Consider the following 14,477-nt stretch of genomic DNA (forward strand, 5'->3'; position numbering starts at 1 on the left):
GAAACTGAAGGATTGGAAAATAATAATAATGGTAATAATTACAGCGAATCGCTTCATATGCAAGACTGCCGCTCGTCCGTATAAAATTGTCATTGTCCTATGTACCCCGTACGTGAAATGTAAACTAAATGACAATGGAGGAAAGAGACAAAATAAAGGGAAAAAAAACTATAGCCCGACAGAGGAGGTATTGCAGCAAGATGAACTCAATGACTTCAATCTAGGGTAATCCCCGCGGCAAAGCCGTTGCGTTGCCAACAAGCTTCTTCCACAATTCAATTCCAAACTCTCGACTCATTTCCCACGGTCACCCGGCTCGAGGACATGCAATCCAGTGAGCTTGGATTGCGTTTACAGGGGTTATGCCTGCTGGAACAAATAGACTGCGGGGGGATCTCCTCGGATTCGAGAAGCTTGTTGCGATCTAAACGGGGGTTCATGGCCTACAGCTTTGATGAGGGGGTTGTGGCTGCAGTCTGCATATCTCCGGGAACCAGTACGAATGTCAGCCTGGGGGATCTTTGTGGTTACTGGTGGAGTGGAGCTTTCAGGTTTTTTTTTTCCTCTGCGGGAGTTTTTTATTGTCCGAGTTATGCGATATACTTTCGAAAGTGATTTGCAATTGTGGTTTGCGCAGGGAAGATCTTGCCCGGTCAGCCGATCTAGGGCTGATCGTGATCGCGGCTGACCGCTGTTCTTTGTCAACGTGGGAATCTTCGTAAGCTTAATGCAGGTTACTCGTGCTTGTCTGTCGAGCATGGAGGGATTTTCCTTTCTGATCTCGGTGATTACTTGTGTGGAGCTGGATGATAAACCAAGCTGCCTGTTGAAACAATTCATTATACTTTGCACTCTGTATTGTTATGTAGATCGATTGTATGCCCAACTTGACGATCATGATTGCTTCGCCTCTGAATGACGAAACTGTTAATGTCTAAATTTGGAGGGTCAAAGGAGGCCGTGTTGGCGAAGGGTTGAGCTGGACATCCCTAGAAAATAAGACTGCCTTTGGACTTGGCACTGGAATGAGAGCCAATGGAGATAATCAATTCTATCTACGGAGTACGGAGTGTAAATTACTGGAAACACAGCCTGTCCTCCAGGGCTATGTGCTATTGCTTTGTATGTATACCAAGCCTGATCTACCGGGAAGGAGCAGAGCCAAGAGTCCATTTTGAGGTGCAGTTCGGATGCCAGTGGATACTACTTTGTACTTCTGTACACCACCTATACGGCGTATAGTAGATTGTACTAAATGCAACATGCAATTTATCCATGACTCTTCCCGAGAAGCTCCGGCTGGACTGAAGTCATGGGGATTTTTTTGAAATTCGATGAGGCTAAGACGGGAGAGCGAGTAAATGACTAATATACTCCATGTCACTCTACGTCAGATGAGAGGAGTCTTCCCGCATTGGGAGCAAGGGAAGAGAAATCAAATCAATACCAAGCATTCAGGTATGACTCGAGATCTCGGCGAAAACCGCCAAGAGCCTGTTGGAGAGAATCAAAGTAGAAACTGTGAGGCGCGTACAGCGCGTTTATAGTTTCAGCTATCATTTTCTCATTACGAGTTTCGGTCGAGTAAGAGAGTTCACCCTGTTAACCCTGTTAGCTCTAGGGTAAGTTCGGCCAAGGTTGACTTGACGGCTCGGCAGCGTTCAGGCACAATCGGGAAGTGGTATGAATTTCTTTTTTTCATACCGAGTTATACTATGGGAATAGTCCTCTGTAACTTTGATATGACCATACCTATACGTTTCGAAGAAAAATTACATCCAGTGGAGGTCTACGATGTACATATATAGAAACTACTCCGTTACAAATGTACGGTGAGGATATTAAAGCGGATTTTTCTTCAATACGGAGTACAACAGAGTACCAGAATTTCATTGTGTTGGCAAGTGGATTCGCTCAACGGCAGGTACGGAGTATTAAGAGATTAAGAGAGGTCAGGTTCAACGGGGAGTTTTCAGCGAAAAAGCACCCTGAAACGGGTTTAGTCTCAACACAAAATCCCTCATAGCCAGCCCGCGACCACCTACTCAATAGACAATGGTCATCGTGGTCCACTTGAATAATCAATTGACCTCGATTCTCGAAATGAAACCCTTTATGCTACATTTCGTTTCTTTCATTTTGAAACAAAGAGTCTAATATAGATTTCAAAATGAATATAGAATAGTAATATATAGTAATAAAGAAATAAAATAAAAAAGGAAATATCTATAGAAATGCAACTTATGGTACGGAGTACAATGTACGAAGTAGTAGCGCAGGAACCATGCGCAAGTGGCAAGACATTTTCTTAGTCAGGGATGTTACGGTCTCCAAGGCTCAGGGCTCAGGGCTGTACAACTTTTGACCCCGGAGATCAAAGTACGTGGTAACGGAGTAAGGCAAATTGAAAAAAATGGGGGTCAATTGGGGGTTCAAAGGGTTAAATGACAGAAAAAGAAAAGAAAAAAAACCTGGAAATCCAAAAAGGTTAGGGAAATTAGTAAAAAATTACAAAAAAGAACGGAAATTGAAAATTTGGAAAATTGAAAAATTGAAAAGAAAAAAGGAAAATTAAAAAAAACGTGGGAAAGGAAAATTTAAAAACATCCAGACTAGTCCCAAAACGACTGTGCCGGGCTGCCGTATCGTCACTCCCACACTCTTCTCTCCCCCCCCTCCAAGACATCGGACACCCCTGCACCTTTTCTATGCGCGATCTTCCTATTCTGTTATTATTGTCAACCTTTCCCCGAACTTCCCCTTCTTTTCTTCTTTTTATTCCTCTTTATAATCTCCACTCCATTTCTCGTTTGAACATTCTCAACATTCCTGACCTTGCTTTTTTTACTTTATCGAGATCCCTCCGAAAGCACGGACCTTTAAGCCTGGAGGTATTCGAGAAACAGATCTAGTCCAGCTCCTCAACATTGAGTTGCCATTCTTAGGCACAATTATCGATCTTGGCGAATACCCTCCTTCGTCTCGATACCCCCTAGTCATGCGGTTTATATCATGACATTAGTCCTCGCTCGGGACATCTTGTTCTGCCCTCAAGGTCGATCGATTTAACATTGATCGATATCAAGGACAGCATTCGTTGAATGAAAGACCTCATTTTATCCTTTCAAGCAACGTCCTAATCTCGCCTTTGACTCGAACCTACGCCACCCGCCTCACCCTCATCCTCCTTCTTATACTTTGGAACTATACCGCGAACCCTTTTTTCCCTTTTGAAACATGGCACAGTCTCGGGACGGAGAAAGAACGTTTTCTTTTCATAACCTATTAAGGATGCTCATCTCGCCCAACTCGTCCAGCAAGCCGGCTCACGGCGAGGCCGACTTGGCCGAGGACGTCGACGAACCCCCTGAACACGTCATGCACGCCACCTCGATGAACTCCGACCAGATCGTGCTCTCTCGGCCAACGGTGAACCGCAAGGAATCACTGCTCACGCGCGCGTTGAAGAGCAGCCCGGAGATGTCCCCAACCGATCCACACGCCTCCCACTACGACTCCTACATGTACCGATCCTACCCTCATAGCAACATCAGTGGCGTCTCGACGGCCGAGTTGACCAGCGACGGCGGCCTCACAAGTCCATCTTTGTCTAATACTCCCAGCCCACCTTTACCACCTCAAATGATGAAAAATTCAGGGTTGATGGGAAAGAGGAATGTGAATGTGGCCCCTAAAGTGAAGGTCGTCGATGCTAGTGAAACTTCTGTCGAGGCCAACCTTGGCCGCAAACGATGCATTAGCTTCGCTTGTGGTCGTAAAACTAATGATAACGAGCTGAGATCTCCGGTCTCACCCTCTGCGTCACAAGAACTCCCACCCAAAACACAACCACTGAAGGAGCTCCCCACGGAGGAAGCCCCGATTCAAATAATTAAGCGCAAAACCACACTTACTTTCGCGTGTCCTGGACGGGAGACTGTTTCCCAAAGAGAGCGATCTCCGGCGCGCAAGTCCTCCATCCGGCCGCGATGCCGTGGCTCCCCTGCACCTGCTGCTCGCAAAGCCTCTCCCAGCTTGAAGGAAACTCCCAAGGAAACTTCCAAGGAAACTCCCAAGGAGGTCTCCAAGGAGGTTTCCAAGGATGTTCCCAAGGAGGAAGCTGTCTCTGCGTCCACAGATCGCAAGGGTATCCCAACCAGTGGACTGGGTAAATTCGAGGAATCCGAAGCTACCCGGTTCCACGAGTTTGCTAGCTCTATGGACGAAGACGATGAGTGGGTGAACAGGGAGGCCGACTATACGCAAAAGATCACTTTGAACGACTGTATGAAGAAAGAAATGGCTATCCGACGGCTCGGTGAACAGGCAGAGGAAGAGGCTTTGGAAGAGGAAGAGGATATGGACGACCTTCCGGACGACGACGAAACTGTGCACGACTTCTCTTCGGACGACGGTAACGAGTCGGACAACGAGGCTGGTTTCGCAGAGTCAGACGAGAGCGACGATGATGGCTCTGACGTTGAATTTTGGGGCTCATCACACCGTGTTCCAGAACCCACCAGTCAATCCATCGATGCACGCCCCTCGGCCATTGAACGCCGCGCCTCGAACACATCTTTTGAATCCATGACGGACGACCACTCGAACTGGCTTCCAGCCCCCGTGCAGAGGATCAGTAGCCGTCACACTTTGAAGACCTCCAAGAGCATCAGGATTCGTCCGAGAACCCCGAACCTTCCTGATAGTACCGACTTTGTCTGTGGAACCCTCGACGAGGATCGTCCCCTCGAACTCGCCTACAAATCTTGCCTCGAACAACGGCGCCGCCTAAAAGAAGTTGTCATCCCACAGGATATCGACCCCAGCTTCCCCACCAGTGATCCGGAGGACAACGAAGACCCTGAACCATCCGAGGAAGAGCTTTCCGGCTCGTCCTCTGCCACAGGTCGCCGTGCTGAAGTAACCCGAGGACGGCCAGAGGGCGAGGCCCGCAAGCACTCACCCCGTCGCTCTCCCAGGCGTTTGATGTCCCCACCACCCCGTCGCGCTGGCCGTGCCTCTCCCAAGCGTCTCAAGTCCCCGCCCCCGCGCATGAGAGCGAAGTCGCCCACCCCAGCCACGTGGGAACTCACCGACGATATGCCCATCGTTGATTCTCCCAGAGGTGTCAACATCAGCCACCTGGTTCAGCGGCGACCTCTCGTCCGTACCAAGTCACTCCCCCGTGTCCCCAATCCTTTCTTCACCGGCTTGGACAAAGATCACCGTTGGCAAGGTATCCCGGTGTTCTCTGAATCCCCAGAGCACGAACACTCACGTACCCGTGAACTACACACTCGTGGCCCAATCGACATTGTCGAAGGGCTCGAGAAGAAGCGCCAGAAACGCAAAGAAAAGTTCTGGCGTCAACACTGCCGCAAAGCTGCCAAAGAGCAGATGGGCAAACGGCCCATTCCAGGCCATGGAGCCGAACGGATGAAGGAGCTTGGCCTCGAAGTTGCTGAGAGGTGCAGAGCTTACGGCGTCGGTCAAGACGCCCAGCTCGTCCTATCCGTTTAGGTGTCCCTACCTATGGAACTTGTATGAAAAAGTTTCACCCCTCCGTTTTTTTGACCTGTACATACCTACTTTTTGTCACATTTTTTGCTTTCAGGGGGTTTTTTTGCCTTACCTGCTCGGTTAGCGATCCGAGTTCCTTTCGCTTTCTTACACATATTAGCCGACTTTGTGTTGTCCACATGAATGGTTTATTTACCCTTACCCCTTTCCCCCTTTTCTTCAATAATTCCTACACGGAGGTGGTTCTTTCTTTGCATTTTCTGTTGGAAGTATATCTATATCCTTTCTTTTCCCTCTTTTCCTATATGCGGTCCTATGGACTTGCTGGAGGTCGCTTCCTTTGTTGTCTTGCATGGCTGCGGTGCATATACCCCTATCTGGCTTTTCTGCATTGTGAATAAAGAGATCCATCAGTTTGATGGGAGTGAATATGAAATAATTCTTAGATGAACATTCTTCCTTTCCTATAGTAGAAGATAACAGTAAATACTAAACGAGGTCGAGTAGTGGCAAGTCTTCGCCACGATGAAGATTCAGAGACAAGTATGCAATTATGATCAATATTTTCAACAAATCATAGAAGAATCTACAAAATCATCCCATATATACCCAAATCAGCCCAAATCCCCGAAGTCGTAGCTTATCGCTGCGCGAGGATTCCGTCTTCCTGCCTAAGGCAGCCAACCCGATCCCCGAAAACAACATCAAACCTGTCTTCTTTGCTTCTATCTCTTCCACCCCCGTCCATCCACCTCTCCCCAATCAGCTTGTCACTGATATTAATCTGTGATCCCTGCTTGTCACTTTATTTTCCATTACTTCCTGACTCCGGCCCTTTACAATGTGGATCGTCAACTGGTGTAAGTACCATGCCGATACATCACCCGATCACCAGCAGTCACCGTCCGGGGCCGATCTCAAACACGGAAGAAGAGAAAACAAGATGTTTTTCTGGACCGCTTAGCTGCGTTGGGACAAAATATATCTTCATTTCGACTCCGACGTCGGGTCATGCGACGGCTGCGGTACCGGCTGCTTGTGATCGAGATGTCCGTCTCGAGGTACATGATACAATTTACTAATCTCGCTTCTTTTTTCTATAGTCTACGATGTCCTGGCCTCGCTGGGTCTCCTCAATAAGCACGCCAAGCTTCTGTTCCTCGGTCTTGACAATGCCGGCAAGACAACGCTGCTGCACATGTTGAAGGTGAGTTGAGCGTTGGTGTTGAGTTTGGGAAGAGAAGGCCTAGCCCATTGGTGTTCAATTCCGCTGGCTATAAGGCCCGAGTCTGGTTGCGCTGGGTTATTGCACAGATCCGGGAGCTTGGATATAGCAGGGGGGAGATATGAGAAATGGACGTTGTATGGGGCTTGTTTGCTAACAGGACATTCAACAGAACGACCGTGTCGCCGTCCTGCAACCTACCGCACACCCCACCTCCGAGGAGCTGGCCATCGGCAACAACCGCTTCACGACCTTCGATCTCGGTGGTCACCAGCAGGGTGAGTGATACTCTTGACGGGGAATCGTGATGTTGCGCAAGCTTAGTGCCCAAGCAACCTCAACCCACCCCCCCAACAGTTCTTGAGATTGAACATAACTAACGAACCTACCTTCTCCATTCAGCCCGCCGTCTCTGGAAGGACTACTTCCCCGAAGTGAGCGGAATCGTCTTCCTGGTTGACGCCAAGGATTACGAGCGCTTCCCCGAATCCAAGGCCGAGCTCGATGCTCTCCTCGCCATGGAGGAGCTCTCCAAGGTCCCCTTCCTCGTTCTCGGAAACAAGATCGATCACCCCGATGCTGTCAGCGAGGATGAGCTGCGCCACCAGCTTGGTCTCTACCAGACCACTGGTAAGGGCAAGGTCCCTCTCGAGGGCATCCGGCCTATCGAGGTGTTCATGTGCAGTGTTGTTATGAGACAGGGTGAGTTTCGTTGAGTTCCATGGAAATTGGGGCTGTGGTGTCTAAGCACACATTGAACATTACAACTAACCCTTATTCTTTCTCCAACAGGATACGGCGAGGGCATCAGATGGTTGTCCCAATACGTTTAAACAGAGAGTCTTCCCTGTTCCCCCGACACAACCGATTCCCCTCCCCAACCAGTCAACCCCAAATCCATATTCATTCCACCTAACCAAGAGTTTAAGTGAAATGAAAATGGCTTGGGCTTTGGCTTGGGCTTCGGGCTTTCTCCGACATTTCCCTCTACAATCGAAACCCTGTTCCCACCCCCATATCTAGCTACGCTATATCTCCCTCCCACAAACCCAACCCAACTTTTTACCCCCGGACGTACCTGTACGTTTTGAATGTGTCACTCGACAACGCTGTACCTCGCTCATCTTGTCACGTTTGTTCAATTCTTGTTCCTTCTGTTCTGCGCTTTTGCTCGAGCTAGCTAGCTGGTTTTCCCTGGTTACTATAGTCTAAAGACTTGAATTTCTTTCTTCTTTCTTGATATAAAGCATAGGAATGATAGTGTTACAACAAAAATGAACTAAACGAATGGTCTGCAGTTCCTCTCAGCCATCATATATAAGAAGCCCTGCCTACCTCGGCATATCCTCCGCATCTTCGCCTTTTCATTCTTTCTAGGCTTCCCAGCCATTTATTATCAGAATTATTTGCCTCCTCCGTAGGAAAGACTATCTGTTGAACAATATCTTATCGTGTGTTGTGTAATGCCATTTGATTTTGATTGTTTTTACATCAGGTGCTAACCCTATACAGACAATAGTAGACGAAATGCAGAACATGATGTTACATCTCCTTATATCCATGTCGATCTTCAACTGCCTTCGAGCTGCCGAGATATTTCCTTCATTCAGTATATTTGGTCCCTTGTCGATTTTGGAACTTTTCACTTAAACACCCTAGAGCTTGAATGGTCTTTGTGCTTCTAGACCCTGTTGAATCTCCACCCGCGTTCTCTCTGTATCCTTAACCACCATCTCCGCATATAGCTGCTGAATACGCTCTGTAATCGGACCACGCTTCCCACTTCCAATTGTCCGCCCATCAATTTCTCGCACATGAATCTGCGAGGGAAATGTTCCAGTACAAAAGGCCTCATCAGCCCCATATGCCTCGGTAAGAGTGAAATCAAGCTCTCGAATAGGAATCCCATTAGCCCGACAAACATCAATGGATTTCTGCCGAGTGATTCCCTGCATCTGGTTATTCTTCGTCGGAGCCCATACCTCCCCGTCGCGAACAATAAAGAAATTGGTCGAATTGCACGTCTTGACAAATCCATTCAGATCCAGCATCAGCGATTCATCCGCGCCGGTAACATTAGCACTGATACACGCTTGCACGTCCGTGGCTTTGGAGATGTGGTTCCACATCTCGTCTTTGACATCAGGCGGTCCTCGACGGATGTGTGTGGTGATCAATCTTAGTCCCTGCTTTTTCACGCCGGGGTCTGTGGCTTTGATCTCAGGGATGATGACGATCAATGGAAGACCGATGTTCACTGAGGGGTTCTGGTAGGGTGTTGATTTTAAGCCTCGGCTTACAACTAGTCGGATATGAACGTGTGGCTCGTTGGACATCTTGTTTGCATCGAGAGTTCTGTGCAGAAGGTCTAATAGTTCGAGTTTGGAGAGTCCAAGATCCATGAACATTGCCTTAGAGGATTGGAAAAGACGGTTAATGTGGTCTTTGGCGAATTGGATTCGGCCATTTCTGGCGCGGACGCCTTCCTGTATATCTGGTCAATATTGTTCCCTCTCATGCTGGATGATTACATACCCATATACCGTCGCCGATTAGGAAATTCGAATCAAATACGGAGACGACTGCTTCTTTGCGTGGTACTAGTTTGAAGTCACCGCTGACTCCATCGCGCATCCCGATCTATGACCAGTCAGAGAGTGAATGCCTATCGGATTATCTCTGGAGGTAAACTCACCAGGATATTTTGGTTCTTCTCATTCGGAACTGTTGCGTGGGTTGCACCCTTTTTACTCTGATCGTGGGAGGCCATTTTCACGGTTGTATGGGAAAAGGAAGAAGGGTGGAATTGTCCAAGATGTCTTTGTTCTCTTCATGCAATTGAAGCGATATTGACGCCTTTTAAATACAACCGAAGATTCTCCTCGACAAGTATCCACAAATTGGGATTTACTTCGGTATGGACCGAGAGACTCACCACTTTCGCTCTCGGTGAGGTCCGAATATGATTGGAACTTGATGATAACCTTTTAGGGCTTGGAAGCAAGCCAAGCCTCGAGACCCACTTTTCGGTGTAGACCGAGATATGACTCGGTTTGCCCCGAGAAAAAAAAAGTGGACAAGCGAATTACACACTTGCATTGCCGGGACTCCATATCGGTTCCACTGGAGTTTGTTATCGGAAGTTTGAAATATGGTAAGGTTGATTCCGTCAGAAGATAGCTAGATTACGTGCTATAGAGCTCGAAAAGGTATAATATAAGAGCCAGTTTTTCATCTTTAGTTTCTGGAAGGAACTTTTTTTGCGCATCTTTCAAATGATATGGGATAACGCATGATCCTCTAAATATTCTTATACATTCATCTCCATTCGTGTTGCTTTGTCTAGAAGCCAACGGGCATATTCTCCACAAATATCCCTCAGATTCCCCACAGCACGTTGAAGATGCATGAAACAGCTAATGCCGATCTCAAAGGCCCTGACACGGCCGCTGCTAGCATATTATATGATATGCACAATGGGCAATTCGACCCTGAAGTGTCCGCAGCAAAGTCTCGAAGTGTATTGCTGAAAATCGACTTTGTTGTAATGCCTCTCATCGTCATTTCAATGACACTGGCGTTCCTGGATAAGGTACCGTCTTCCCCAATACTTATTAAATAAGTGATACTTACAATACAATAGAACGGACTTGCCTATGCAGCGGTATATGGCTTAAAGAAAGACACAAATCTGGTCGGACAACAATACAGCTGGCTAGGAAGCATTTTCTACTTCGGATACCTTGCCATGGAGTTCCCGAATCTCTGGTTAATCACAAAATTCCCAACGGGTAAATACATCGGAGGTTGTCTCGTGGCCTGGGGCGCATGTCTATGCTTGCTGGCGGCCTGCCATGACTTTGCCGGACTCGCTGCCATTCGCTTCTTGCTCGGTGTTTTCGAAGCTGCTCTACTTCCTTGCTTGTTGCTAGTCAACTCAAAGTGGTACCGCCGCAATGAGCAGCCCCTACGCACTGCGTTTTGGTATAATACCTTTGCCGGTGTCTTCGGCGGTATCTTGAGTTATGCTATCGGACATATCAAGGGAGATCTGGCTACCTGGAAGGTCAGTTAATTCATTCCTTCGACTAGAATGCACTTTCTAATAAGGATCATGCAGTATATCTTTATTATCTACGGAGCTGTGACTATCTTGGTTGGCAGCTTGGTTTTCTTCGCCTTGCCTGATAGCCCTGCGACTGCCTGGTTCCTATCAGCGGAAGAAAAAAAGATTGCACTTCTACGTGTTGCGGAAAACCAGACTGGTCTAGGTTCTCACAAGGTATGGAGATCTCTCACTCATGAAATGGAGCCGAACTAATTGTTTCTTTCGTGTAGGACATGAAACTCAGTCAGATCCTGGACGCTCTCACAGATCCCAGATACTACATCCTCATGACCTTCGCCATAGCCCAGGCAATTACGAATGCTGGAATCACAAACTTCAATCCCCTTATTATATCCGGATATGGCTTTTCCCAAGCCAAGACAACCTTGCTCGCCACTCCACAAGCTGCAGTTGCAATGGTTGCGCAGGCAATCTTTACCACTCTCGCATTCTACATCCCCAACATCCGATGCTTGCTTTGGGTTATTTCCTCCCTCATCGCTATGGCAGGAGCTATAATGGTTCATGTTGTGGACCCAGTCACACAGCGTAATGCCTCACTGGCTGGCGTTTACATTATGGGATTCTACAACGTGCCCTGGGTGCTCGCATTGAGTCTGCAAACATCCAACACTAGCGGAACAACGAAGAAGAGCTTCCTTTCTATTTCTGTGGCTATATTCTATGGCAAGTCTCATTTTTTACATGATTTATTTTTGAAATCCTTGCTAATATAAAGTTCTAGCTGTTGGAAACATCATCGGTCCACAGTTCTTCCGCAACGACCAAGCACCGCATTATCCACTGGGAATTGGGGCAATGCTCTGCTGCTTTGCGATTATGACTGTAACTGGAATCTTGTATTTCGCATCTTGTTTGATTTCTAACAAGCACCGTGATCGTGTTCATGGGCAGATTAGCGAAAGGCCTGGTATGGAAGGGATTGAAGCGGATCTGGATGATTCAACCGATCGGGAGAACACTAGGTTTAGATACGCATATTAATTCGACTCTACATAGTCGTCTAGATACGATTGGGATGGGAAATACATTATTTAAAATACATAGCATAATTACATACAGGTCCTTTTTTCTTTCACCCAATTCGCATGTGATCGGTATCTCCAATGTCATTAAGAACAGACCCATACCAAGCAGTCAGCGTATCATCGATATCAAACATCTCGTTGTCAAAAATGGTCGTCATTTGATTCAAATAACTTTCGAGACCCTCTGATCCCATAGGCATCATGTCAATGTTGGTATTAGGGACATGATGGCTAGATTCTCGAGTCCGGGTCATATTCGGGGCACTGGTAAATATTGAAAGGTTGTGCACCGGAGCAAATGGGATGTCATGGCTTGCCTCGTCAAACGCAGACGCAGAACCATATATTTTCTCTTTGAGGGAAGAGAATATCCTTTGGAATTTTGAAAGAGAAGGGTCGTGAAGGTTTGAAATTCCCTTACGAAGTAAATCGAGGCAGATTTCAGCATCTTCGGGTCGGCGAGTTGGTCTGGGGGTTGATGCAACCTTTTGCGTATGCCTGATCATTTAGCATCTTGTTCTAATATTAAAATCAAGATAAGAGAAACTCTTAGCTTACCAGTCACTGTATAGACGAACAAGGCCGGCCATGAGAATGTCATGGAATTGGCGATAGCACCGACAGATAGCATCTATCCCAAACTCATTGGATATCGCCGCCCACTGTCTCAGAGCACCGGATGATGCGTGAGAGCAGACAGCAACCATGATTTGTGAGGGAACCATGAAAGCTGGTGAAGGACGATTCAGATGCATTAACATTATGCAGTATTCAATTCTCATCAGTTTAGATTCCAGTGAAGAGCCAATTTCTGCAGCATCAAGTTGGGATTTCCAGTTGTCCAGCTGTCGATGCAAATTGTCTGAAATAGAGCAGAGTTCTTGGAAAGTGAGTGATGAACATCGCCCATCCCGGTCTCGAGCGATATATATTGACTCCAGAATGCGCCCGGCGATTTTGCGAAGTTCGATCATATGGACAAAGAGCCAAACTGATTTGGCGTGGAAAAGAGTGGCAGTCTTCGCCTCTTGCTCAGTAAGCTGGTCGAGACTATTGAACGAAGGGATTGCGGTATCAATTGCCTGGTCGCGCACTGATAAGACTCTCCCTGTGTTCAGAGCTATGGATCTGCTCGTGGTGTTAGATGTGATTGACCTTGCATTATTCAAGGGCAATGGTTTGATACGAACCTCTCCAGACTATAGACAGTCCACCACGTACGAGACCTAATCTCAATTTCTTCGGGCCCAAAGCGCCAAGATGGATTATGTCGATGAAGACCCAGCTCGAGCGCAATGGACATAGCATATCTCGTAAGATGCCAAAGATCATTGCTATGATTGCAAGAGGGCGAATTCAGCATCCAAATTGTCATCAATAAGACAGCTTGGAGTCCCGAGAGGTCGCGAGGATGCTCCCGGAAACGGTTGAAGAAATGAAGTGCAGTTTGGAAATAATCCCGCGGAGTGTTGTAATCCAGCATTGAAGTATAAGCATCGTCAACACGAGCTTCGTCCGAGGCTAATGCAAGGACTATAAAGAAACTAAATCTCTCATAATCTGTGCATGATCGTGGTTCTTGATAAATCTTCCGAAAGCATGACCGAATCCGACGTAGATCTAAGAAAGGCCACCACAGATGAACCCGTGCGAGGTAAGTCGAAAGTAAATACCCAGAAATATCTTTTGATGGGATTGAAGCCGTATATTCCAGGTTTTCATCCGTCTCTGGGTTTTCTTGGTTCGTGTCCGAGGAATTGGTCATGCCAATCTGTTTGAAAAATATTCGAGCAAAGGTTGAACCGGCAGCCGCTCCCACTGGGAATCCCAATTAGCTGACAGGTCAATGTCTTGAGATGACTTGAGCATTTGACGGACCGTATTTGGAGTGAGAATACCGATCAGCAAATCCAATGGCCAGAACGCCTACTTCCTCGGCTTCTTTGCTGACGTCTGCTGGTGGAGCCGATGCCCCTGCGGTCTGCCGATTGAAGTATGGTTCAAGTGTAGGGCCACTAAGGTATGGTCCGTGAGCCGAGCCATTTGTATAGGCTGCAAGTTTTTCCTCAAGCTCTTTTACTCTTGAATGAAGACTCTCCACAAGCGCATATGGATAGGCAACGTATTCGGTGATGTTGCAAACCTCACCCTGTCTCTCACATGCCGAACAATGGGGCACTTTCAGATCACACTATTGACTACACATTTAGCACAACGCGAATGAATCGAAATTGACAATATCACCTTCACTTTTCTGGAACGGCATCTGCTACACGACTTGGCCACTGATGGCGGATACTGGTCCATTACCCCGATTGAAGTCATTGCCGTGGATCAAGGGGAGCGCTGCACTGGGCCATTCAAACCCAGGTGGTACTAGATAGGTCAGTATGTGCCTAGATGTAAATGCAGTGAGTGGCCCAAAAGCCAACAGGGACGAAGTAGACTACACGACCAAGCCGAAACATATAAATCCGAAGAGGGGCCGGTTGGTGCCTTAGGCCATCAGAATCACCTAATTCGAACATTCAATATCGAGGTTTTGAGAAGTTTTGTAGATTTGACAACTTCATAA

The 14,477-nt window shown here is 47.3% G+C and overlaps 5 protein-coding genes across 5 annotated transcripts; 3 read left to right on the forward strand and 2 right to left on the reverse strand.

The window, feature by feature from the left end:
* Positions 1-3,291: 3,291 nt before the first annotated feature.
* Positions 3,292-5,520, forward strand: PEX2_109990 (DUF2457 domain-containing protein; the record flags this gene model as incomplete). Its single annotated transcript, XM_016748265.1, has 1 exon — positions 3,292-5,520. The coding sequence occupies one exon, from the start codon at positions 3,292-3,294 to the stop codon at positions 5,518-5,520; it is 2,229 nt and encodes a 742-aa protein (XP_016595107.1).
* Positions 5,521-6,361: 841 nt separating this feature from the next.
* Positions 6,362-7,578, forward strand: sar1 (Arf family GTPase SAR1; the record flags this gene model as incomplete). Its single annotated transcript, XM_016748266.1, has 5 exons — positions 6,362-6,380; positions 6,624-6,727; positions 6,918-7,023; positions 7,148-7,447; positions 7,538-7,578. The coding sequence occupies 5 exons, from the start codon at positions 6,362-6,364 to the stop codon at positions 7,576-7,578; spliced, it is 570 nt and encodes a 189-aa protein (XP_016595108.1).
* An 822-nt stretch (positions 7,579-8,400) lies between these two features.
* On the reverse strand, positions 8,401-9,515 carry PEX2_110010 (Aminotransferase, class IV; the record flags this gene model as incomplete). The annotated part of the gene is made up of 3 exons (XM_016748267.1): positions 8,401-9,231; positions 9,281-9,385; positions 9,441-9,515. The coding sequence occupies 3 exons, from the start codon at positions 9,513-9,515 to the stop codon at positions 8,401-8,403; spliced, it is 1,011 nt and encodes a 336-aa protein (XP_016595109.1).
* Positions 9,516-10,148: 633 nt separating this feature from the next.
* Positions 10,149-11,858, forward strand: PEX2_110020 (Major facilitator superfamily domain, general substrate transporter; the record flags this gene model as incomplete). The annotated part of the gene is made up of 5 exons (XM_016748268.1): positions 10,149-10,337; positions 10,389-10,811; positions 10,866-11,027; positions 11,084-11,468; positions 11,599-11,858. 5 exons carry the CDS (start codon positions 10,149-10,151, stop codon positions 11,856-11,858), a joined length of 1,419 nt encoding a protein of 472 aa, XP_016595110.1.
* Positions 11,859-11,949: 91 nt separating this feature from the next.
* PEX2_110030 (fungal specific transcription factor domain-containing protein) lies at positions 11,950-14,011 on the reverse strand (the record flags this gene model as incomplete). The annotated part of the gene is made up of 6 exons (XM_016748269.1): positions 11,950-12,400; positions 12,461-13,030; positions 13,093-13,446; positions 13,576-13,720; positions 13,781-13,917; positions 13,983-14,011. The coding sequence occupies 6 exons, from the start codon at positions 14,009-14,011 to the stop codon at positions 11,950-11,952; spliced, it is 1,686 nt and encodes a 561-aa protein (XP_016595111.1).
* Between the last annotated feature and the right edge of the window lie 466 nt (positions 14,012-14,477).

This window comes from Penicillium expansum (genome assembly GCF_000769745.1).
Source record: "Penicillium expansum strain MD-8 chromosome Unknown contig378, whole genome shotgun sequence".
Taxonomy (NCBI): domain Eukaryota; kingdom Fungi; phylum Ascomycota; class Eurotiomycetes; order Eurotiales; family Aspergillaceae; genus Penicillium; species Penicillium expansum.